The sequence below is a fragment of the Ictalurus punctatus genome, chromosome 8, assembly GCF_001660625.3.
Source record: "Ictalurus punctatus breed USDA103 chromosome 8, Coco_2.0, whole genome shotgun sequence".
In the NCBI taxonomy this organism is placed as follows: domain Eukaryota; kingdom Metazoa; phylum Chordata; class Actinopteri; order Siluriformes; family Ictaluridae; genus Ictalurus; species Ictalurus punctatus.
Window position 1 is genome coordinate 4,527,006 of NC_030423.2, and position 26,422 is coordinate 4,553,427.

The 26,422-nt window shown below is 41.0% G+C and overlaps 1 protein-coding gene across 4 annotated transcripts in view; it reads right to left on the bottom strand.

Annotated features, from left to right (window-relative positions):
- The window catches only part of neurl1b (neuralized E3 ubiquitin protein ligase 1B), a 37,626-nt gene that overhangs the window by 819 nt on the left and 10,385 nt on the right, over positions 1-26,422 (bottom strand). Inside the window, exons 1-4 of one of the 4 annotated variants that reach the window (XM_017473761.3) lie at positions 16,941-17,224; positions 7,697-8,263; positions 3,975-4,679; positions 313-435 (exon numbers count right to left, since the gene is read on the bottom strand). In XM_017473761.3, coding sequence (XP_017329250.1) covers positions 313-435; positions 3,975-4,679; positions 7,697-8,263; positions 16,941-16,971 — 1,426 coding nt within the window. In that variant the 5' untranslated portion in view covers positions 16,972-17,224. Of the gene's footprint in view, positions 1-312; positions 436-3,974; positions 4,680-7,696; positions 8,267-16,940; positions 17,225-26,422 lie in introns of those variants that run through there. The other 3 variants (XM_017473760.3, XM_017473759.3, XM_017473758.3) reach the window with 3 other exon arrangements.

Genomic DNA, 26,422 nt, shown 5'->3' on the forward strand with positions numbered 1-26,422 from the left:
TGCAGTGAGAATAGTGCAAATAGTCCAGTGAAAATACACTACTGCTATTCTGAATGAGCGCAAAATGATCTGTTCACTGACCAGCAATGAACATTCCACAGACCTGGGACATCTATGTTTTTTTTTTAACTGTATATCATTACTTTTAAAAACAAAGTAATCCTCCTTAAGGAAAATGTATTTGCCCTGGGGAGAGTGCAAATAGGGGATTGTGGTCATGTGACAGAACATTAACTTATTTGGCAGACAGCTTTTTTAAAGATAAACAATTGAGGATAAAGGGTCCAAACAGTGACAAGTACGTTCACTCACCCAGCGAGGACTCGGAGGCAGATGAGGATCTATTGACACTAAAAGTCAGGTCAGAGTCGCTGTCATCAGATGCTGTGCCATGGGATACAGAGGGGGAGGTGGACGGACTTGCCTGCAGTGTTCCTGGAAAGTTGAGATAGACAGACACAGAGAGAGAGAAAGTGAGAGAGAGAGAAATTCACTGCACAGACAAAGGCTGAGGTCTTGAATATACAGTGCTGTGAAAATGTATTCGCCCCTATCCTGATTTCTTCTGATTTTGTGCATATCTCATACTAAATTGTTTCAGAAATTAAAACAAAATCTAATATAAAGCAGAGGCGACCTGAGTAAACACAAAATACAGTTTTTAAATGAAAATGTTATTTATTGAAGCAAAAAAGTTATCCAGTACCAACTGGGCCTGGTGTGAAAATGTATCTTCCCCTGTAGTTACTAATTCCCCAAATCTATGAAACTCCATTCATAACGAGGTTCAGTTGGATTAGACGCAACCAGGTCTGATTACTGCAAACCCTTTTCAATCAAATAAACACTTAAATAGAACTTTTTTCAACAGCATGAAGTTGGTTAAAAGGTGTTACACAGTAACACACTATGCCAAAATTGAAAAAAATTCCAAAATCTATGAGGAAGAAGGTGATTGAAATACATCAGTCTGGGAAGGGTTACAGAGCTATTTTAAAGTCTCTGGGACTCCAAAGAATTACACTGAGAGCCGTCATCTCCAAATGGAAAAACTTTGCACAGTAGTGAACCTTCCCAGAAGTGGCCGACCTTCTAAAATTCCTCCAAGAGCACAGCAACTACTCATCCAGGAAATCACAAAAGACCCAAAGACAACATCAAAGGACCTACAGGCCTCTCTTGCATCAATAAAGGTCACTGTTCATGACTCCACTAGCAGAAAGACACTGGGCAAAAATGACATCTATGGAAGAGTGGTGAGGTGAAAACCACTGCTGACCCAGAAGAACATTAAAGCTTGTGATGGACTTGATCCTCAAACCTTTTGGGAGAACATTCTGTGGACTGATGAGTTGAAAGTGAACTGTTTGGATGACCGGGGTCCCGGTACATCAGGTGTAAACTAAACACAGAATTCCACAAAAAGAACAGCATACCTACGGTCAAGCATGGTGGTGGAAGTGTGATGGTGTGGGGATGCTTTGCTGTTTCAGGGTCTGGGCAACTTGCAATAATTGAGGGAAACATGAATTCTGCTGTACCAGAAAATCCTAAAGGAGAATGTTCAGTCTTCATTCTGTAATTTGAAACTTAAGCGCAACTGGATTATTGGAAGTGTTTCATTGCAGTTATTGTTGCTAAAGGTGGCAAAACCATATTTTAAGTTTAAGGGGGCAATTAGTTTTTCACATTGGTGATAGGTGTTTGATAACTTTTTTGCTTCAATAAAAAAAATACAGAGCCCTCCACTAATATTGGCACCCTTGGTGAGCAAAGAAGGCTGTGAAAAATTTATTTTGTTTGTTTAAAAAAAAAAATCACAAAAAATACCCCGCTCTCGTGGATATCAAACAATAGCAAACACAACACAGGTTTATCCAAAAAAATATATATATCTTTGTTAAATATGTGTGCCACAATTACTGCCCCCCCCTGTGAATTCATATGAAAAATATACTTGAAGTACATTCCCATTGATGTTTTGTGACTAGGAACAGACTTCCTGTTTCACAGGGGTATAAAGAAAGATGAGGTAATACATAGGCCAAATTCACGTAGGCATTCATAACAATGGGTAAAACCAAAGAACGTAGCTGTAATGTGCGGCAAAAGGTTGTTGAGCTTCACAAAAGAGGAATTTCCACCATCAAGGCAATAATTAAATGCAAAACGCAATAATTAAATTAAATGCGGTGCTGGCTGAATCTGGAAGTAAAGGAGGAACTGGCCCAGATATTGAAGAAAAAAGTCAGGATGCCATGACGTGGTGAGTCAGTTCTCCTCACTGGCCTCCCGATTATAATACAGAGATACACACGCATAGATGAGGATGCACGCGCATGTTATTTGCCCCACGTTGAGCCAGTTATGTTGCGACTGGTGGCCCCAGCTAGATAGTTAATATTTAAGCCATAGAAAATAAAGATAATAGCGTTAGTTAGCTAGGGGCTCTCTGTGTTCCTAGCAATAACATCACACAATAAAATCTGTTATCAGATCTGACTAGACTATGGTTTCACTGCATAAAAAGTGGAGAGAATAAGTGAATTACTGGCTGCCAAAACACCAAAGATCTTTACTTCTGGGCTCTAAATCAGAGATACTGTGATATCAGGCATTAAAGTCGACCAGATAAGTTTAGAAGAGTTTGCGATTTTTTTTATAGCATCATAGACAATTCACTTTCAGACCTTTCTTTTATCTGTTCACCCGCTTATCCTACACAGGGTTGCAGGGGAGCCTACAGCCTATCCCAGCGAACAGCATAGGTTCACTCTGGACGGGCACAATCACACATTATGGACAATTTGGAAATGCCAATCAACCTACAGCACATGGCTTTGGACTCAGGGAGGAAAACCGGAGAACCCGGAGGAAACCCACAAAGCATGGAGAGAACACGCAAGCTCCGTGCCCACAGTGCGGAGGCAGGATTCAAACCCCCAACCCCCGACGTGCGAGGCAAACGTGCTAACCACTAATCCATCGTGCCCTTACCTTTTTAAAATGTATTTTTACTTATTATTAGCCCAAAGTCAATACTGGATTGCTGCGGCTCTGCAATGTCGTATTTTTAGTGATATATATATAGTTATATAACTCTATATAAAGGGAACATTCATTTCATACCCACACTGACGAGCAGAGCAGCATCTCTGCCCTTCTCTCGCTCAAGACACATGAATGCGTCAATCACTGATAAAAAACCTGGAAGTAGATTCACTTGCTTTTTGACTTCTCTGGTTTAGATTTTCCTTCTTAACCCTTCAGCATTTGCCTGATGTACATCACTGTAGATATAAAACAATGTGCTGTTCAGATTTTAATAGTGTGCACGTTAGACCATCTCTAATGCGCCTCTGCATGTCCCTAAAATCCTTCACTATCACAATTCAGACACTAAATATGCTTCAACATAAACTGGCCATGTGACACCAGTGTTTACATTTTAAATATGTGTCAGGGTCTGGATCTGAAAGCCAGGAACCATATAGGACATGCCATCTGATATATCAGTTTATGTAAGCTCATGGCCAGCATACGCTGCATACAAATCATGTAATTGGGTTCAGGGTTTTATTTTGGAGCAATAACACAGAGCAAAATAGCATCCCATAATAAGGCAGGCTGAAGGAGATGCTAGGAGCTATTTCTGGGGGCATAAAAAGCCTTGGAGAAAACCAGCGTAATGAGGCAGGGGAGTAACGCCTATTCTCCAGTGACAAGAGAACTGAATGACAGGAACAAGCAAAGTCCACTCACAGCAGAGGCCTATTTCAGACCACTTAATAACCTGTCTAGGTAACCTAGACATAACCTGCACTGATATCTTACATTATATATATATATATATATATATATATATATATATATATATATATAAGGTGATATTGAAAAAGCATAAACTAAAACTGCTTCAAAAATGGTCAATAAAAGCTAACAATTATTTCAGATCACCTCACACTGACACTTGCCTAATATCCTGAGTCGGTTGATGGCCCCACGCAGAGCGAAGAAGGTCCACAGAGCCTGAGAGGAGTCGACACACAGCAAACGTCCGCGCGCTACCCCGTTAATCCCATGATGCACTTCTCCGTCAGGCAGAAGCATGAAGCTGAGCACGTCGCCAGGTGCAGGAGCAGGGAGTCCACGGTGAACCACCCAGTACTCCTTACGATCGAGGAGAGCGTCAGGCTCAGCAGGCAACTCTGCAGCATGCAATGTGCCTGGGTCGCACGAAGTCATGCCAAAAAGGAGCATGCCAAGGCAAGGTGGGCCCATGTGACTCACCTCCACAAACAGAGTCTCACCTAGCCTCATGGGCCTGTCACTGAACACCAAAGTTCGAATGCCGTCTGGGGAGTGGACGCAGGTCATAGCACGGTCGCTGGACAGGAGCACATCGGCGCCACGCACCGGGTGAAAGCGCAGGTCAGCATCAAGTGTAGAGGGAAGGCCACGGGATAACCTTTGGACACCGAAAGGGGATGAGGACGAAGAGGAGGAGCAGCAAGGGCTTAGCTGTGTTGAGCTGCTGAGGTGCAAGGCAGCCATCTTGGCAGCCTGGTTGCTCTCTAACTGGTTGTTGCTATAGTTGGCTGAGTCATGGTTGCTTGGAGGCAGGTAGGCACTGAGACGCGTCACGCTCAGGCAGCTTGTACTGTCAGCAAATGTGCTTTCTGGAAGAATGGAGAGAATCATTAGGTCAGGGGCTACACTTTAAATTGGAGCTCATCATTACTCTGCTCAAATAAGAACCCTCCATGTGAAGTCTTCAATAAAAAAAATAAAAACACAAATTTGCTTTCTAGGCTATAATAACATCAGATGTTCCTCCAGAGAACCTTTGGTTTTACTACAGCTGTAATTCATCTTGCAGTCACCAGAGGGCTCTAAAAATTGCAAAACAGCTCCTTTAATTTCCCAGTGAAATAAATCAGACAAGCAGATCAAGGTGCAGGCCTTGACTGACAAGCTAGACACAACATTTGCATGGGTCTGGTTTTGCTCAGTTGGCAGACTTGTGGCCTCCCAGAATATCAGTCCCATGGAGGCTCTCTCTCCAGGGATACACAGCTACTCTTACCAAATATGGCCACGCCAACCGACGGACAGAAGATAAATAATGTAGCAGAGTGGAGAGGAGAGTGAAAGAGTGCTGCTTGGCCTCCTACACGGTGTGTGTATTTTGCTTTGGTGCAGGATATGATCCAGCTCGACTACCACACACACACACACACACACACACACACACACACACACACACACACTAAAACCATCCGTCTGTCAAGGTGTGATAGTGACCATTGGCACCTCTGTCATCATGACGTCTGTTCCCCTGGCTTTCTGCCCTCCTCAGGGGCCCCTTTAAAGCAGTTTAGTCTCAGTGAAGAGTCTTATCGGTGGAGAATAATTTCTTAAAAATGCAGCTACTCAAACTGCCGTGCTGCCGGGACCAGAATTACCACGATAAAGAGAGTCTGACTTTTTAAATTAGAAATTGTTCAGCAATTATTAACCTCAACAGGTACCTGAGGGAGAAATCGGACCCAGTGGATTAGATTAGACCTCAAACACGTCACAGGATTTTTCATAATTCAGTGCAGTTTAATGATGAGGAGCTGTCGAGTAGGTGATTTCTGGACTGCACAAACTCTTATAAAATATTGTGTCTCTCAAGATACCATTTCATCCATGAACCCATCCATCTATCAATCCATTTTCTGTACTGGTTATCCTACACAGGGTCGCAGGGAGCCTGGAGCCTCTCCCAGGGAACTCCGGGCACATCCATGTACATTGAAGGAAAAAAGTATTTGATCCCCTGCTGATTTTGTACGTTTGCCCACTGACAAAGAAATGATCAGTCTATAATTTTAATGGTAGTTGTATTTGAACAGTGAGAGACAGAATAACAACAAAAAAATCCAGAAAAACGCACGTCAAAAATTTTATAAATTAATTTGCATTTTAATGAGGGAAAAAAGTATTTGACCCCCTCTCAATCAGAAAGATTTCTGGCTCCCAGGTGTCTTTTATACAGGTAACGAGCTGAGATTAGGAGCACACTCTTAAAGGGAGTGCTCCTAATATCAGTTTGTTACCTGTATAAAAGACACCTGTCCACAGAAGCAATCAATCAATCAGATTCCAAACTCTCCACCATGGCCAAGAGCAAAGAGCTCTCCAAGGATGTCAGGGACAAGATTGTAGACCTACACAAGTCTGGAATGGGCTACAAGACCATTGCCAAGCAGCTTGGTGAGAAGGGGACAACAGTTGGTGCGATTATTCGCAAATGGAAGAAGCACAAAAGAACTGTCGATCTCCCTCGGCCTGGGGCTCCATGCAAGATCTCACCTCGTGGAGTTGCATTGATCATGAGAACAGTGAGGAATCAGCCCAGAACTACGCGGTAGGATCTTGTCAATGATCTCAAGGCAGCTGGGTCCATAGTCACCAAGAAAACAATTGGTAACACACTACGCCGTGAAGGACTGAAATCCTGCAGCACGCGCAAGGTCTGCTGCTCAAGAAAGCACATATACATGCCCGTCTGAAGTTTGCCACTGAATATCTGAATGATTCAGAGGACAACTGGGTGAAAGTGTTGTGGTCAGATGAGACCAAAATGGAGCTCTTTGGCATCAACTCCACTCGCCGTGTTTGGAGGAGGATGAATGCTGCCTATGACCCCTGGAACACCATCCTCACCGTCAAACATGGAGGTGGAAACATTATGCTTTGGGGTTTTTTTTCTGCTAAGGGGACAGGACAACTTCACCGCATCAAAGGGACGATGGACGGGGCCATGTACCGTCAAATCTTGGGTGAAAACCTCCTTCCCTCAGACAGGGCATTGAAAATGGGTCGTGGATGGATATTCCAGCATGACAATGACCCAAAACACACGGCCAAGGCAACAAAGGAGTGGGTCAAGAAGAAGCACATTAAGGTCCTGGAGTGGCCTAGCCAGTCTCCAGACCTAAATCCCATAGAAAATCTGTGGAGAGAGCTGAAGGTTTGAGTTGCCAAACGTCAGCCTCGAAACCTTAATGATTTGGAGAAGATCTGCAAAGAGGAGTGGGACAAAATCCCTCCTGAGATGTGTGCAAACCTGGTGGCCAACTACAAGAAACGTCTGACCTCTGTGATTGCCAACAAGGGTTTTTAAACCAAGTACTAAGTCATGTTTTGCAGAGGGGGTCAAATACTTATTTCCCTCATTAAAATGCAAATCAATTTATAACATTTTTGACATGCGTTTTTCTGGATTTTTTTGTTGTTATTCTGTCTCTCACTGTTCAAATACAACTACCATTAAAATTATAGAATGATCATTTCTTTGTCAGTGGGCAAACGTACAAAATCAGCAGGGGATCAAATACTTTTTTCCCTCACTGTATGACAAAAGCAAAATAGTTTTTACCAATAATGTAAAAGGTAGTAAATAATGGCGTAGGTAGTAAATAATATCACAAAAAACGTCATTTCTTGTGATGGTCTATCCCATGCTACAGATAACCGGCTTTTTAAATAGCAAATTAGAAAGAAAAAACAATATTTCTACAGTTAGCAGGTCGCCTAACCAGACCATTTCCCATTCCAATATGATTTAATGTTACTATTTTTTCTAAACATTCTAAGCAGATGTATAATTATTATACTTCGTGTGTGATGAAAATAAGTAACTCACCAAGCAGTGTGACTTCCTGTGTGATGCCGTAGATGTCTATGATGGCCCAGAGTGGACGCGCAGCACTCAGGCCGCAGTGGAACAGTACAGGCTCGCCATCGTTCACTGTGTAGAAGACACGGCCGTGCCGGTCGGCCCAGAAAGCCAGTACGTTGTCCCTCGCCGCCAGTCTCTCGGGCAAAGCCTTGGCCCAGTAGCCAGGCCGTGCCACCAGGTCCGGACAGGCGTATTTGGGGATGTCAGATGAGGCAAGCTCGCTCGGGTCTAGGCTCGTGAAGCCAAAGCGTAGTGCACCGCTCCAGCCTGAGTGCACACCCGACAAGCGCAAGCGTACCTGCTCGTACAGACGGATGGGCCGCTGGCTGAACGTCAGGCCATGGCAGAAGCTGTTTTTGCGCGTGGCCCGCCGCAGCTGCGCATCCAGACGGATGTTCTTGCCCTTGGTGTGTGGGTGGAAGCGTGGAGACTCCAGATTAACAGCCAACCCGGACGATCGCCTCTCCACTGTGCCATGAGGAAGAATGTAATACTGGCGGCTAGCCACAGGGCGGTGCTGTAGGTTTGCATCTACTGGTGCAAAAAGAAAATTGCACACATCAATACAGTGGCCTGTAAAGCTTTTCAGTCCGTCAGTTTGAAAGTAGTAACGGGGTTCAGTCATACTAATGAACTGAGAAACTGTTACACAAATACTCTCTAATGAACGGCAAAACACTTTCATGGTTTCAAGTATGATTTCGATTTTTAAATCCAACAACACCTATACTTACTACCACTGGATATTCCAATATGTCGTAAATCATACGAGTCCTAGAGATGTGCATTGTCGAACAGCCAAATGTTTTGTTTAATAAGAAATGACGCTGGGAAATCTACGAGGAGCACCGCAGTTCATATGTTAACTCCCTGCTATAAACAGATTAAATGCTACGTTTTAATTCAATGCCAGAATCTGAAAACAAAGCTGAATGTTTTGTGAATAAGACATGACATCAGGCACAAGATGCAACAGCTGCTCTTTGGAGAAAACATTGCGTTCATGAGTCAGACATCAATTACTGAAATCCCTAGGATCTCTTGAGACTCCGACATATTAGTCAAAATAGACTTTGTTGTATTTAAAGAACATTATTCCTGTAACCCTCTTCTGATGGAGCAGAAGAAGGAAATACATTACCCACAATGTCCCATCCCTCCCTCTGACATCCCACACATTTGCTAATGCTGGCCAGATAAATATACCTTCCCAATCTCACTTTAATGAACAACATGAGGAGAACATTTGCCTTTGGCCGTGAGCTTGGTGCTTAACGGCATGGCAAAGGCTTTCACGCTGGAACAATAGCATACCATCAGCAACACTAAAGGCCATGGACATGACAGCATTGACAGATCTCCCAGCAGCCAAGGCAAATATAGCCTTTTGAAGGAAAAAAAAACAACAAAACGGAGCAAGTCAACAGCAGCTAGAATCGCGCTCTCCACTGTGAACAACTGGTCTCGAGCTGTGAAATCCACGCTGGGTGCGTCTATATGAAGAAATGCATAATCAAGAGAACTGCTGAAGCAATACTCCATGCAGTAATACAATTAAAGGGAAAAAACTGATAGAGTATCCTTTTAACTGCAGAAAGTAGATGTTCTAGAGCAAGCATTCTCAACTTCATATAACCAAGAGGAAAATACATAACCTCCTCAGTAAGATTTCTTCTAAGAACACAATCCAACTATTCAAATATCACACTTGCTATTTAAATGTGAACAATAATGTGTACAATGGTGGGTTGTATTTAACACCACTATAATGGGAAAATAAAACCCGTGACCCACGGGCTATGCTTGACAGAGCCTCCGGTGGTCCCTGAACCCCAACGACTGATTTGGACGACACGTGCTGAATCCTATTAGCGTCGCGTCTTATCTCGGTGATGTTTTCACGTGATTCACCGCCTAATTACATTCGAAAGTGTAACGTAACATGCAAAAGTGTCATCAAATCTGTAGCTTCTGCAACATCTCACAGTGCCCCTCAGTGAAAGTGGTCTAAGTGGGCTTATTGATCATCTGCCTATCTTAAATACGCAGTCATAGATAACGTTTATCCTCATTTATCTTCCATGTGCGCTTCCAGAAATGAACACGTTGCACACTTCTTGTGGGAATGGTTCTCAGTAAAGAAAGCAAGTTTCCCAGGACAGGCTAACCTTCAAAAACTCAATGTGTACAAGAGAAAGGCTTTTTAAACTAATCTGAGCTCAAGAAGAACAGAATACCCAGTAACACCAGAAAACCTGCATACCAGATTAGACTGCCTATACAAGCATGCAGATTAGACTGATGACTAATGGCTTACCTGTATATCTGCCTGGATGTGTAAGACAATCAGACTGAATACAGTGGACAGTGGAGTGTAAAGCAGGGTGGCTTCATCTGTGCCTCTAAAGCAATGGTTCTCAAAGTGGTGTTCATATAGCATAGCCCGACTCGCATAGTCTGACTACTAGTAGTGTCAAGTCTGACCTAATGTGTTCTGTCGGTGGAATAAAAAGCTCTAATAAACACACAAATCTAAACTTAACTAGTTAGAATATGTTCATGAAACATCTATACTGCACAGACCTATGGGATTTTTATGTTATTTTTATTATTATTATTATTATTATTATTATTATTATTATTATTATTATTTCACAGTTAAAGGTGTCCCAGGCTTCAAAAAGTTTGAGAACGCCTGCTCTATGCAATAATTACATTGTTATTGTTATGACCGTCCTTCTTGTGCAGCCTTCCTTACACAAATACCCAAATGACTCATGATCTTATGAACCTGTATGTGTGCATGGTTCAGTTCAGAATCATAGCATAATCAGGTTTTCAGTCGCACATGATGCATCAGTGATGCTAACCAACTAAGAACAAAAAAGGACAGTTCATTTTGTTTGCATTTTTTTAACGTACCAGGACGTGGGGAGTGAACTGGATAAGCCGGCTAGCTAAACGTCTCAGTTGGTTATGTTGTTTAAAGGCCTTTGCATAGTTTGTAAGACTGTATGACAGCTGTATATAACAGCTTTGAATCATGTTACGCCAGGCGCTTCGAGCTACAGACCATTCTCTCTCCCTGCCGACTCACGACCATGAACTGTGCAAATAACTGTATATATATATATATATATATATATATATATATATATATATATATATATATATATATATATATATATATATATATGTGTGTGTGTGTGTGTGTGTGTGTGTGTGTGTGTTTATGCGTGTGTGTTTATGCATTCAGGAATGATTTTGATGATTCGATCTCTATCTAGTTTCATTAGATTTTTATGTAGTTTCTAAAAGAAATGCTAAAAAAATAAAATAATGTATATAAAGTCTGTTAATACTAGCTTTATATTTCTCCTTTTTCTGTTTTCCACAGTGACCAGGAACACTTGATAAATATCGCCGACTGCAGAGATGTTGGAGACCAAAGGTTTATTTCATAAATAGATCTGAGGTGCAAGGCAGAAAAAAAAACGCCAGTCGCCTCCTCACAAGCTGTGTGCTTTAGGGCCCTTTTTCCGCCACTCTGTGTACAGGCGAGAGCGAAACGAGAGCCTTGAACTCCACTTGAGAAACGCAGCACGGTTTTGCTCGCTTTCCAAATATAGATCTGCATGATGTGATGGCAAATCGGCATTGTGGCAGACAGCGATGCTGCTGTCCAGTTCTCGAATCTCGCTCGAGTGCATCCACTGAAGCCCTTCTGTGAATCTGTCACAGTCAGAGTTCTCCAACAGCAAACACTGCAAGCTTTAACATGCTCTGTGTCAAAACCAGGTTTCGAAACATAAAGAAAGTGAGCGCTCAAGAAAGCACACCAGACAATTTTATCACATGCTGTAAATCAAATGATAAACGTACACAGGTTTAGGTCGGATACAGCTGACTGACGTATATGCAAGTACTAAGGCAAACATCTCATTTCTGCAATAATGCTAAATATCCAATGCATAAGGGAAGAAACGGTTACCGGTTTCACAATAAACAGCGATAATATCCCTTGGACGTTAGTATTACCACGTCACATTTCATTATCATTAAAACTGTGCACGCTGAGTCATCTTCGTGACAACCATCCATCACGTTATAGTGAATGCAACGTATGTTAACTTTTAGCTCAATGCACGAGTTTATGAGGAAAACTAAATCGTTGGACACGAAATATTGAATCGGGTTGAAATAATTTCTTATCTCATTTAACGCAATAATAACGCAAGCTTCTGTGAAGGTTCAAACAAGACAGTAGCAAATGAGAAATAAGTGCGACATTTATGAGATAAAGTACATTTATACGACCAATACATGGCTTTTCAGATAATTACAGAGGCATGAAATAGTGATTTGAGATCCATCCATCTTCTATACCGCTTATAATTTTTAGGGTCACGGGGAACCTGGAGCCTATCTCAGGAAGCATGGGGGACAAGGCAGGGTACACACTGGACAGGGTGCATCACAATCACATACACATTCACACACTACAGACACTTTTGGACACACCAAACAGGTATGTCTTTGGACTGGGGGAGGAAACCGGTGTACCTGGAGGAAACCCCTGGAGGAAACGGGGAGAACATGCAAACTCCGCACACACACATTGCCACGGTGGGAATCGAACCCCCGACCCTGGAGGTGTGAGGTGAACATGCTAACCACTAAGCCACCAGTATCAGTATCAGCACTTTTTGTACATTTTCAGCATATTTTGAACAATACCGTGGTAATACTGATACCCGTGACAGTTTTGGTCACGATAATCGTGATATGAAATCTCTACAATGCATACATTGCGATTTGAAGGGCAGAATAGAAATCACATTCTGTCTCCACCTAAAATCGTGTTATAATTACATGACGGATAGCTGTCAGTGAGACTTGACTTTGTTGTTGCAATGAATGTAAGTGATTTCACAAATGAAGGAACTGAAAAATGCTGATTGCTCCATAGTTCAGTTCTGGGAGGAGGTGACTGCAAAATTGTTGATGTGGTGGTGAGACTGAAATGGCACAGGCTAATGTGGTCAGTAAAAAGTGCTCATGAAATACAGTAGATACACCTTGGTCGTGGTCAATATAAGGGGTGGAAGTGTATGAAAAGTTCATGGTATGAGATTAATGAAACCCAGAATGATGGTTTTCAATATATTACAATATCTGGTCCTGACTTCTTAAAGAAGACAACACTGAAGCAGCATTAATATCATAAATTAATTGGTTAAGTAAATGAACAAAATTCTGTTTAACGTGGACTTCTGGCCTTTAGTGGTTAATTAAACAATATATTAATTTAGTTTTCTCAAATTTTTGACCAGAGATTCTGTTTGTTTAAAAAACGTAGGAGTCATAGATAGTATTTGTGATATCATTCTCTCATATTGTATAGCACAATATTAAAGGGATAGTTCACCCCAAAAGGAAAATTCTGTCATCAATTACTCACCCTCATGTCGTTCCATACCTGTAAGACTTTTGTTCATCTTCGGAACACAATGAAGACATCTTTAATGAAACCTGGGAGATTTCGGTTCCTCCATTGCAGTCCATGTAACCAAAACTTGCAAGCTCCGATAAGTTCAAAGTACTCAATGTGACTCCAGTCCAAATGCTTTGTGTGCGCAAAAAAAACAAAAATTAAGTCTTTATTCACTAAATATCTTCACTTCCGCATAGATCTCCGGCACGTGCGTGTTGTGTTGAGGTGAGAGCGGACTTTTTTTTTAATCAAGAGCGGACGATTTTTGCGTTCTCGCGGTACAACAAAACCCGGAAGCGCTGCTCTGTTTACAGCAGAGGAAGAGGGACGCTGTACACAAACTGAGTCACAATAGAACCGTTTTTTTTTTAACAAAGATGTCTGCAGATTTCGACATAGAGGCATCACTTGCAGTTTCTTTTGGTCCACTCTCGCGGATATTTTTATACCCGCTCTCGACAAAAGAAGTCCGCTCTCGCGTCAACACGCATGCGTCGTGGTTCTCTCGAAAGTTTTGGTTACATGGACTCTAAATGGAGGGACAGAAATCTCCCAGGTTTCATTAAAAATGTCTTCATTTGTGTTCCAAAGACGAACGAAAGACTTATCTGTTTAGAACGACATGAAGGTCAGTAATTGATGACAGAATTTTCATTTTTGGGTGAACTATCCCTTTAAAATGGTAACTATTTCAAATATCTTCATCAAAACACATCTTTCCACTTATACACTCTTAAAAAGTTCTTCAGAAGCTCTTTGGGTAGTTTTAGGCTATAAGCTTGTACGTGGAACCAGATATTGAAACCTGTTGCAAGGTTCTACATAGAAACTTTAAGAGGAATCAAAGGGACAAAACCAGGAACCTTTAAAGTTCTACATTGAACGTTGAATATTTTAGAGTATGACACAGCTTGCTTCAGTATTCAAATGTTTCTTCCTTAAAACGTGGGCTATCCTAGTACCTCAAAAAAACATTGAACTTGAATGAGCATTCTTGTGAAATCTGGATCGTTAGAGAGAAAAAAAACGACATATCCTTATCCTAACACTGTCACACCCTGAAATACAAATCACTCTGCAGCTGTACAACGCACATGTGAACCATGGTATTGCTGAAAGCTGTAGTCCAGTGTTTCCTGTATTTCTTGCCAGAATTGAGTGACTGCTGCCTGGTAATTACAGTAAAGGGCACGTCGCAGCAGAGACACCAGAGAGCGAGAAATCTCACTGAGTACACTTCAGGAGAGTGGCGCTTTCACTTCTGTGGTAAAATCCCTTCTGGGAATTAATGCACATGGTGTACCTTCGTTCAATGCAGCATTGTAACATAATTTGTGAGTTCCTCCTCATCTAAAACATTGATTGCCTGAGCTGAATATTTCCACAAAACGACCTGAGGGTTTTCTTAAAAACAGAATTAGCACGGTGTCTCAGCCGACGGTTTTAATTTAGAACATATCAAATGCAGCTCAAGACCCTACAGTCCAGAATATCCACAACCAAAAATCAATTACCCATGAGTGATCCCTCCCTAGGCACTTCCAAAACAAATCTCAAACAGTCTTCTACTGCAATTCCACAAACGCACATCTGCTTATCATTGCGGATGCACTGCTGCCAGTCACATACATAGTAAGTCACTTATTAGTCCTTTGTGTGTTATGGAGTCATCAATCAAAAGACATTGAGCACTATTAAATGCAATTTATCCATGTAAGATTGATTACTGGAGGGTAGAAACAGTACTCAATGGGCTCTAATGGATTCCCTTAGAGTTCTGCTCTATTCTAGAACATTAAAAACATAAATGGCATTAAAATTATTTTCAGTATAGTTCATCCTGTTATACAGTCCGTCACTGCTGGTAAATGAGACCTATTAGCTGTACTCATGTTCGACGCACGTGAATCGAAGAGGGCTTTGACTGAATGCTCATTGGGATGACGTCACATAACCCGTCTTGGCCCAAATCTACGGAGAGTCTGCGGGAATGTTCAGAAATCGAAAGCCCCTCTGAATAGTTTGCTTGATTTGGCGTTCATTTCCATGATTGGAAAAATCAGAAAATCCTAGAGGGACTGGTTATACATCTGCATACACATCTGCTACAACTTGTAGGGAAGACATTTTTAAGATTATGAATTTACCACATGCTTTTAAGTGTCACATGGACCTGAATTTCTATTCACACTTATTACATAGCCATATTTCTAATTTATTTCATTCAATTAAGTGTTTTTCCCCTTTTCCCAATCTGCAACGTTGGCTCTTGGAATCATTTTATGATGTAAAGGTATGAATAATACACAGGCTGACTAATATTTTGATTATTCAATACCCAAATAACCATGCCCGTGTCTGAAATCAGCTAAAGTCAGTTTAGTGTCGATAAAATGATCCAGAACACAGTCTTTAGGTTCCCTTTCACATTATACAGCTTCTACACAGACCGTACATGATATGAGGCTATGCGCCACAAACAACATGACTCACAGAAAACAGTGATGTGGTATGGTGACAATAGCTGATCTAAAAATACATGTAAAGGTAATTTAAGTACTGTCAGCAGCACATACATGTCAATAACATAAATAGATGAAAGAACGAGGGCAGTCAGCTGCCATGAAGTAAAATCCCATGAAGTAAACTGAATAGCTGCATAATAGTCTGTAGTTGGTTTTGTTGTGCATCTAGACCCTCCTTTAAAACTGCATGATAAGTAAAATGGACGTCAGTTCTCATTTCTACAAAAATAGACACCGATCCTTTCAAAGAACACCCTTCTGAAAAACCTCTTTCCTATAGCACGGTAAATTCTAACGGCCCACACAAGCCAAATCTGGGTACACAATATTATCTGGGGGACGCTGGATGTCTGTCAGTCACCAAGCTGTACTGTAGCAAAACAGGTTATCTCTAACGAGCTCCAAGATTTATTCCATTAAATCTAAGTCTTCCAGTTCCACCTTTCACCTTCTGTTATCTGCTGATAACTCCCCCCCCCTCAAGCTTCCCAGTGCAAATTCATCCTAACTTATGTGAACCCCTTACAGTAACCCCAATTGTCTTACGTCCTTCTTTCGGGTGTTCATCTCAGACGAACAGACTGCTGCACTACAACACGTTCATCGTTAGAACCATTTAAAAAAAAAAAAAATGCAGGTTCATAAATCCACCATCCAACATAGACATTGTATATGTGGCTTTAAAAAATAAATAAATAAATAAAAATAATAAAAAAAAACATCTGAACACTGGATGTTCCCTCAGACCAAAACCCACAGCATGGACTTGAACATATTCAGAAAATTAATAGTGATAAATGAGTTATTGCTGAACCAAGAGCTATATGACATCTACAGCACCTACAGCATTAGACTATTCTGGTGTCTCCATCTGGACTCAGTGAAGCACTGATGGAGACATGTTGGAGTGCACTGGTGGTTCAGTACTCAACATGTTCATCTAAATCAGTCGGTGCGACTGTCTACTGAACCATGTTCATAAACCATCTCCGTCAAGCTCTCATCTTCCTCTTCCCACGCACTTACCTCCTCACACATACACGCGCGCGCGCACGCACGCACGCAAAAGCACAAGCACAAGCGTGGAAATGAGGGCGAGCTTCTGCAACGCACGCGCTCGCGTTTTCAGTTCTATACTGCGTGGTTCAGTGTTACGCTCGTGCGTGTGCGTGTCCGGTTCTCCTCTTACCTGTAAGCGGTTTGGGTGCACTGTTCCCCATTACTCTGAGCGATCGGTTTGCTCTTGCGACAAGTGGATCCTGACTCTTCCCTGCGCTTCCATCTACGAGTGAAGGTCACGAGCAGATCAGCGCACCGTTAACGCTAAGCGCGTGTTCATGAGGCTGAGGAGGAGCGCCGCGTCTTTCCTTCTCATCTTCATGTGCTAGTATGGAGAGAGCAGCTCTTCTTCTCTCCGTTCACCCTTATTGGCGCACTGCCGCCTCCTCCCCCGCACCTTCCCTTCAAATCTTTCTCACAACTTTAAAGCAATACGCACTGCACACCAGAGTAAGCACTGTGGAGCTGCACGGAGTCGTTTGGTCATCGTCATGGCTACATTCGAATATAAAAATGAGGCTGTGGAGTAGTGGTGAAAGGACAAAAATTCACAGATAACCATAATATAACTACACAGACAGCACAGTGCAATACCGCTATACTGGTATTCTATACTTCAAGGTCATGAGGAACCTGGAGCCTATCACAGGGGGCATCGGGTACAAGGCGGGGTACACAGTGGACGGGGTGCCAATCCATCGCAGGGCACAATCACATACACATTCACACACCCATTCATACACTACGGACACTATGGACATGCCAGTCTTTGGATTAGGGGAAGAAACTGGAGTACCTGGAGGAAACCCCAGCAGCATGGGGAGAACATGCAAGCGCCGCATACACAGGGCAGCGGCGGGAATCGAACCCCCAAACCCTGGAGGTGTGAGGCAAATGTGCTAACCACTAATCCACCATGCACCCACACTACTACTACTACTACTACTACTACTACTAATAGTAATAATAATAATAATAATAATAATAATAATAATAATAATGTGCGCTTAGTGGTTAGCATGTCTGCCTTGTATCTCCAGGGTTGGGGGTTCGAATCATGCCTCCGCCCTGTGTGCACAGAATTGCCATGTTCTCCCTGTGCTTTCCACCAGGTACTCCGGTTTCCTCCCCCGGTCCAAAGACGTGTTGTAGGATGATTGGCATTTCCAGATTGTCCGTGGTGTGTAAATGTGTGTGCGATTGTGCCCTGCGATGGATTGGCACCCCGTCCAGGGTGTCCCCCGCCTTGTGCCCTGAGTTCCCTGGTTAGGCTCAAAGGCTCCGCTGAGTAGGATAAGCGGTACAGAAAATGGATGGATAATAATAATAGTAAGAAAAAGAAGAAGAAGCAAATGTGCGCCCGTCCTGGCTTTGTCTTGACAGTGGGACATCAGTACTGTTTCGTTATACAGTCTACCTGCTACATACCGATACACATAGTGGCATCACATTACACTTCTATTTAATAGGCATTTCAATGAGCCAGTAAGTAAAAATAAATATGATCAGTGTTAACCATATCCTGGAAGCCTTGCTGCACATCATAATTATCATCCCAAATGTAAGCTCGAATCACATCTGTAAGAGGTTGATTTGTCCATTACTGTGATATCTAGATTATTTATTCATCTTCAGCGGTGGTTATATCCTGGCCAGGGTCGTAGTGTTTCTGGAGTCTATCCCAGGAACACTTTGTCCAAGGTGAGAGAATTCACCCTGGATGGGACGCCAATACATTGCAGAGTGCCATGCACACACACACACACACACACACACACACACACACACACATTTACGCTTTCATTAACACTGGCAGGCAACTGAGCTGAGTCAATCAGTGTACCTACATGTTTTTTGGACATTGGGAGGAGACCAGATAACCTGAAGGAAACCCACGTGGACAACACAGGTTGAAAATGTGTACCTCTTCACGGACAGTAATCTGAGCTCAGGATCAAAACAGGGACCATGGAGATGAGGTAACAACACTACCCACTAGGCCCACATCTGGTTTACGCTTATAAAAAGCATTGTACCATTGTATTTTGATCTAATCCAAATCAGTAGCCAATAGATTAACGTCATTAAGTGACAATTCATTTTACAGGAAGAAACAAATCAGATAGCAAATGTAGCCTTGCATAACAAGGTTGTGCCACTCCCATCACCACCCTCCCCACAGGCTTGATTATGACTGACGCCTGAGCTGCTCAGAAAATTTGGGATCTCCACTCAAATTTAGTTCTCGTGGATTGTCAGGCTGTTACGTATGTCCACGTCACAGCTGTTAAAGTTACACCGTCTGTGTCACATTCACCATAACTAGCATGGGTTGGCTTTTTGCTCCTTGCCCTGAAATTGCTAACAGCAGTGCCTTTTAATAGTTGGATTTTTGGAATGGAGACAAACCCCTACTAAGATCTACAGACCTACAGTCTTTCAAGCAGAGAGCTCTAAAACACAACAGCTAACAATAACTTAAAGGGCAAATCATGACAGAGAAAAGTAACGTTTGAAGTTTTATGCTCTCCAAAAGCTTGTTAAGAATAGTGGACATTTTTGGGAATAACACAAGCACTTTATGAGGAAATTCCCTGCTCCCCACCCCAGCCCCCAGCCCATCCTTCCTTGACTGCTGGGATCTTTTGCAAGCTGTTTCCTGTCTTCTGAGCTGAAACCATCTCTGAGGAGCTCTGTCCAAACGGGCCGGGCCCATCATTGCCGGCCACAGGCCAACGTCTCTCCAAACTGTCTGCAGGGACTCTATGCTCACAATAAACCCAGTATGTCACCTAGCATGCGTGCGTAGACAGTTTCAAGAGCAGTGCCCTTTTCATATTCACAGACTAATAGGGAGAAATATGACCTGTCTCTACTTGGGGCAAACCAAAGCACTCTCCACAGATGTGGAAAAATTGGCGGGAAAAAAAAGCAAAGAAATGTTTAATTTCCAATTATTCTTCCCAATTGTAGCCTAGGGATTGTCTAAGCGTTGTCAGCACTGCATGCAAATCAGTGGAAACCATTCTCTTTAGGCTTTCACTGTATATATTGGCAGAACACATTGTTATAAATTAGACAAATGTTCCATTAGCAAACATTTGAATTTCTGTGCTGTCTTTCTGTAAATATGGCCCATGTCAGCTGCTCCAAAATTCCAAGATGAAGACGGCCATTGAAGAGATGACCTAGACAAATTTGCCTAGTTTGCCTAATTTGTAATTTGCCTGGATAAATCAGTCTTTTGACAGAGCCTTTTGTAATGAATAAATAAATACACATATACATACAGAAAGAAAGGAGGGAACCATGGCATTCATGCATTCTTTGATAGAAGAGTTGTTTAAGCATTTTTAAAGGGTTCTTAGCTTCCACAAAGGATTCCACTTGTAACCCTTAAATGAACTGAAATTCTTTAACACCCTTGTCATGGTTTGAAAAGAAAGGGCGGCAGTGGCCATGGGGATTACACAGGAAGTACACGTAACACAGCGATTGTGACCACAGTACTGGCCACGATGTAAACAATATATCACAAGCATCGCAGCTGTTTGTTTGTGGTTCAATGCTGTACCACCAGTGTAACAGGATATATGATGCTGATAAGCTGCCTTTACAGATCTATGACTGCAGTAAGAGGGTTTGGCGTCCTGACTCTGAGCACAGCAGCGCATCCAAGTCTACTCATTAGACACACAGTAAAATCACTGGCGATAAATTAACTTCTGCAGAGTTGAATGGTCTCCTACAGAGTTTCATTTGATGCTTTTTAACTCCACAGACACTACTTCAACACTACACATAACCAATCCCCACACAATAATGCTGAGAAGATGGTTTCCATTATCATTGAATGGTACCATATTAAATGCTTGATAGAGGCCTGAATTTTAAGCATTTCCCAAAATTCATTAGTGTCTGCTCTCCTCCGGGAACAGTTAATAGCATCACTGTAAACATGTTGGGAAGTCTTTGATAGACAGGGGTCAAAATCCTTGTTAATAGGATTCACATGAATACACATTGAAAGCAAATGCTTTTTGTAATAAATAAATAAATAAATAAATAAATAAATACATTTATAAAAAAGACTAAATGGAACAAAGCAATACATTGGAATCCAATGGAATAAAAAAAAATTATATTGCTAAAGAAGCACTATGCTTTTCTGAGGGATGAAGCTGCCAGAATGTGCTAGAAAGCTTGCCCTATCATATCGTCTTTGGACTGCAAAGTGTTAGATTTGCAGTCGTCTGATTTCTGCTCGGTTTCCAAGGCACTGCTGAAATGCTAAGCAGATGGCCTATTGGGAGGATTGCATGTGGTTGTCTGAGTGGTGGGGAACTTTTGTCCAAAACCCCAACTAGCAGATCTAATGGCAAAGTGAGTCATAAGCACCCTCTGAGAGGACCGTTTTCATTAGACACATGTGCAAAAACCTCAAGTAGAATTTATTTTCTAAATCTAATTAGCAAAAGAAATCCATGCAACATGACTTCATTCTGACTTGCTATTTGATCCCATTATTTTATAAGAAGTACATATAGGACTTGTTTACTGACTGAGCAAAAGCAAGGCCATGTGTTATAATTTCTATTAGTCAATACAAAAACTTTATAGAGTAGTTATCGATTGAAATAGTGTCTGTAGGAAATTCAACAACAGCAAATCCGTCTAATGTTTCTTTTTTTATTTTTTTAAATATAACTTCGTTATGTCCTGATCCAATTTTCCCTTTCTCGATACAATACTGAAATTAGAAGTCTGAGTAGAAGCTGATACCCCATCCTGAACCGGTTCTGACATCCTCACAGTAACCGAGGCAACTCGTCGTCGCTTTTGTTGTCGTAGGTGTGATGGCAACGCGCATTACGAAAAGTTGTGTCCTGTGTTCACGTGCATGATATATGCCACGCCCGTGTCATAAAATACATTGCTGATTCAAAATAAAATAAATAAATCTTTCAAATCCGAGCCAATATTGATTTCGGATTTAAGGCCAGCACCAGCCTACAATACCGATTGAATCAATAGAGCAGAATACAGAAATTGCTGCAGTGTGAAGAACTCTGAAGAAACTCGATGCATGTGATTTCTTAAAAGTTGTACAATGGAAAATTATTTGAAGAATAAGTTCCACCAATAATAATAATAATAATAATAATAATAATAATAATCACTTGTGATCTCACACTGAAACAAGCATTAACAGAAATGTACATGAAGCGCCTGTGTTGCCTACATTTTGCGATCTGCTTACACGAATCGACGTAAGTTGACATGCTCGCCTCACTGGAGGTCAGTCTTGGCTTGTAACAGTATCAAAATAACTGAAAACAGCCGATAACACTACATGAAGCCTGACATGGTAAAAGAAGAAATATGGGAAGAAGTTTGCACTGAGTGGTGACTCTTTTCCCGTTCCATGGTTGATACTGCCAACAGGTCTCAGAACGGGGGGGGGGGGGGGGGGGGGGGGGGTTGTGTCTTTAACAGATGTAGACCGCTGGCCTCATTTCCTCCAGCTGTGCTATTGTGCTTGCATTGTCTGGCAAGACAAACGGATGCACAGCTACCTAAGTGTAAGGAAATGCACGTAACCATGTAAAAAGAAAACAACAAACGTGTTGTCCTTTGTCCGAGAGACCACATATCGAGCAGGACACAGAACATGTATTGATCTTATTTCATTATTGATTCTTACGTTGGTGAAAGGCACAAAAACGTTGTTTGGTACAGTGTGGGTAGATATATACTGCATCAAAAAGAAGGGTCAGCAGAGAAGAGAACATCTTTGTAGCCCAATCAGTGTCTATATCAGGGGTGTCCAATCTTATCCGGAAAAGGGCCGGTGTGGGTGCAGGTTTTCATTCCAACCAAGCATTTGAGAAACAGGTTATTGCACTGAAATGGAAAGAAATGTACAGCATACGCAGACAATTCCACTGATATAAAAGTAGCAGTTAAACTAATTCTGAAATACAAACTGTCTGGCCAGAAGCTTAATAAAAATACACTCACCACTTTAATAGAAACAGCTGTACCCATGCACATTCGTGCAATTATCCAATCATCCAGAACAGGAATCTGAAGCTACAGTGAGCACAAGGTCAAATAAACGGCACAGCTGAAGACTGGACAAACAGCGCATGTTCTTTTTCCAATCTCTGTCCAGCTGTCCAGTGTAAGTGAGCCTGTTCCCACTGTAGCCTCCTGTTCTTGGCTATACAGGTATTCCTAATATAGTGGACGGTGAGTGTATAATGAAATCAAAATAGAGAATATATGAAAAGTTTTTAAATAACAACAAAGTGCAGCTTTAACCATAGTGATTGTTTTGGTAGAGACTAAGAAATCTTCCATTATTGTGTCATGGATCAAAATCAAATCTGAAACAAGGGTAAGAGGAAAGTAAAATGAAGCAGGAATCTCCTCGAGTCAACTCTCAAAACAACTTGCAGACAACATTAGGTAAAAATAATAATAATAATAATAATAATAATAATAATAATATGGGACTCGTGCTCACTCTCTTAAAACAGCGCAGTGTGGCTGGGTGAAACATCGTGTTTTATGTGTGCTCCTCTTTTGCTGGATGAATCATACCATTTCCTTCAATCAGAGCAGGTAAATATAGAACTAAATACGCAAAAATGATTTGATTTTCCTTCTTTTTTCCATGGTAGTGGTGACAGTTGCATGGAATTGCCCTAACATATTGTTATATATATATATATATATATATATATATATATATATATATATATATATATATATATATATATAAATCCTCTTTAATCTATACTTAATAGTAAAGAATGGTTCATTTTAAGAGAACATCATTTCTCCTTCATTTATTTATTTATTTATTGGTGATTTTTTTTTTTTTTACATCTAGATGAGACCGTAAATAAAGAAGGCACTGATCCAATATCCAGTATCGGTACTTGGCAGAAAATGCTTGTAAAAAATCGATTCTATTCTATTTCTGTAACAAATGCAGCCTGAAATATCACAGAATTGTTTACAGCTTAAAGCATAAGCATAGTATTAGTATAGATTAACAGTAGCCACCTACATACATCAAAAGTAGCTCGCTAGCTCTTTAGCAATATTATACTGGAATTACAGTTTGGTATTTTACATTGCCTTTTTTGCACGGTGATATTTGTTTGGGTTTGTTTTTTGTTCCTTTTTGTTCCTTTTTTTTGTTCCTTCTCTAGAGTAGTAGAGTGCTTGAGCAGTTTGTGTATGTTCATTTTAGACGGCCATCTTAAGTGTAATAGAAATTACCCATCTGGATTTATTTGTTATTATTATGTCTCCTATGAATGAACAAAGACAAAACTATACCATCTCTCAAGATGGATATGTTGCCCAGAATGCCTGTGAAGGCTTAGTTATATACGTACCTAAAAAGGCCATGGGATGCTAAAACCACGTCAGCAATAAAACAAGAATTAGACAAAGAACAGGGCAGTCATTAGAGTTGGATTGTAAAATAAAAAACGTGGTTCAGATATTTCAGATATGTACTCCCCCCCCCAAAAAAAAGAATGATATATAAATATGAGACTAGTACAAAGATGTGCAGTTACACCATAATGACTCTAAAGTGCACTGCTGTGATGGGGTGGTTCAGTGGTAAATATCAACTAATGAATCTGTTAAAAGAAAACACAAGGCCACAAGGACATCATTACATTTTTACAGCACAGTTCATTTGGAGCATTGTGATCCAAGCATCAACTCTTTAAATGTGACTTCTAAATGGTGCCAAGGAGATGTGGTATGGGGTGATAATCCCAAAAGTATGTCAGCAGTTAGGAGAAGGTCTGCTGGATTTCTTGTGGTTAACCATTTGGTGCTACCATTCTCCTTTACTTCTTCATCATTCCCTGTAAGACTTCTTCCCCAATCAGTGCATTGTTGCTTAATCTACCACAGTATTAAGATGTATTATCTGTACAGTAACAGCAGGTTATGATTAGGTCACACAGTGTAAAGACGGGGTAGAGAGGCGAGGTGAGTTATTTACCTAATCAACTGCACAGTTTTTGGAACGTAAACGTTTATTTTGAAATTGATGCGTGTAACACGTTCCAAAAAAAGTTGTGACAGGCACAACACTGTCCAAAAGCACTGCCGACTTCTCTGGGATCGGTTTCATCTGAGATGGACAGCAGCGCAGTGGATTCATGTTTTGTGGTCTGACGAGTCGACATTTCAAACAGCTTTTGGACAAAACAGCCGTCATGTTTTCCGGGCCAAAGAGGAAAAGGACAATCCAAGCTGTTATCAGCGTCAGGTCCAAAAACCAGCATCTGTCATGGTATGGGGGCGTGTCAGTGCCCATGGCAGGGGTAGCTTGCACATCTGTGAGTTCACCATTAGTGCGGAAAGACATGTACACATTTTGGAGCAACATATGCTGCCATCCAGAGCAGGACAATGCCAAACCACATTCTGCCCAGATTAAAAGTGCATGGTTGTGTAAGCAGAGAGTGCGGGTGTTAGCGTGGCCTGCCTGCAATCCTGACCTGTCGACCATTGAGAATGTATGGTGCATTATGAAGCGCAAAATAAGGCAACGAAGGTCCCGTAGAGTTGCGCAGCTGAAGAAATGCATAATGGATGAATGGGGGAAAATTCTACTTGCTAAACTTGTGTTAAAACAACTGGTGTCTTCACTCAGCGTCCAAACGCTTAATAAGTGTTATTAAAACAAAAGGTGATGTTACATAGTGGTAAACAGTCGGCTGTCCCAACTTTTTTGGAGTGTGTTGCAGTCATCGGATTTGAAATTAGTGTATATTTTCAAAAATAAATTAAATTCACAAAGTAAAACCACAAATAATGTGTCCATAAATGTGTTTTCAATATAGTACAGGGTGAATTGAACTCTTTTTGTTGGTTGTTTTTTTTTTGCCTTTTTGCATTTTCAATACTGTTCCAAACTTTTTTGGAATTAGCGTTGTAGAATATAAATAAATATATACATATACGTATGTACATATACAGTATATATATATATATATATATATATATATATATATATATATATATATACACACACACATATATATATTTATATATAAATATATATATATACACACACACACACACACACATACATATATACAGTTACTAACATGTTGCCATATTGTTTTTATTGAATCATGTTCAATCATGTTCATATATATATATATATATATATATATATATATATATATATATATATATATATATATATGAACATGGACGTCATTGAATAAAAACAATATGGCAACATGTTAGTAATTGGCTGTAATTTTTTTTTTCATTTTTAGCTTACCGCTGAACACGAACACCAGCCAGCAGTGGCTCTCTAGAAGTGAATCCCTGTTTAGTTTAAAGAGATTTGGCTCTGGTAACACACCAGTAATTGAGGAGCAGCTTTTCAGGCCAAATGCATAAAATTAACAAACGTTCACTGACAGAATGGTACGGGCTTTTCAAGCCAAATAAAACATTTCTACACACACTCTTTAGCTGGTATTAATAGTAGGCACTATTAGTGGATGATTCGTTATAATCCTAAGAAAACCATCATACACTGTATGAGTGTCCCTT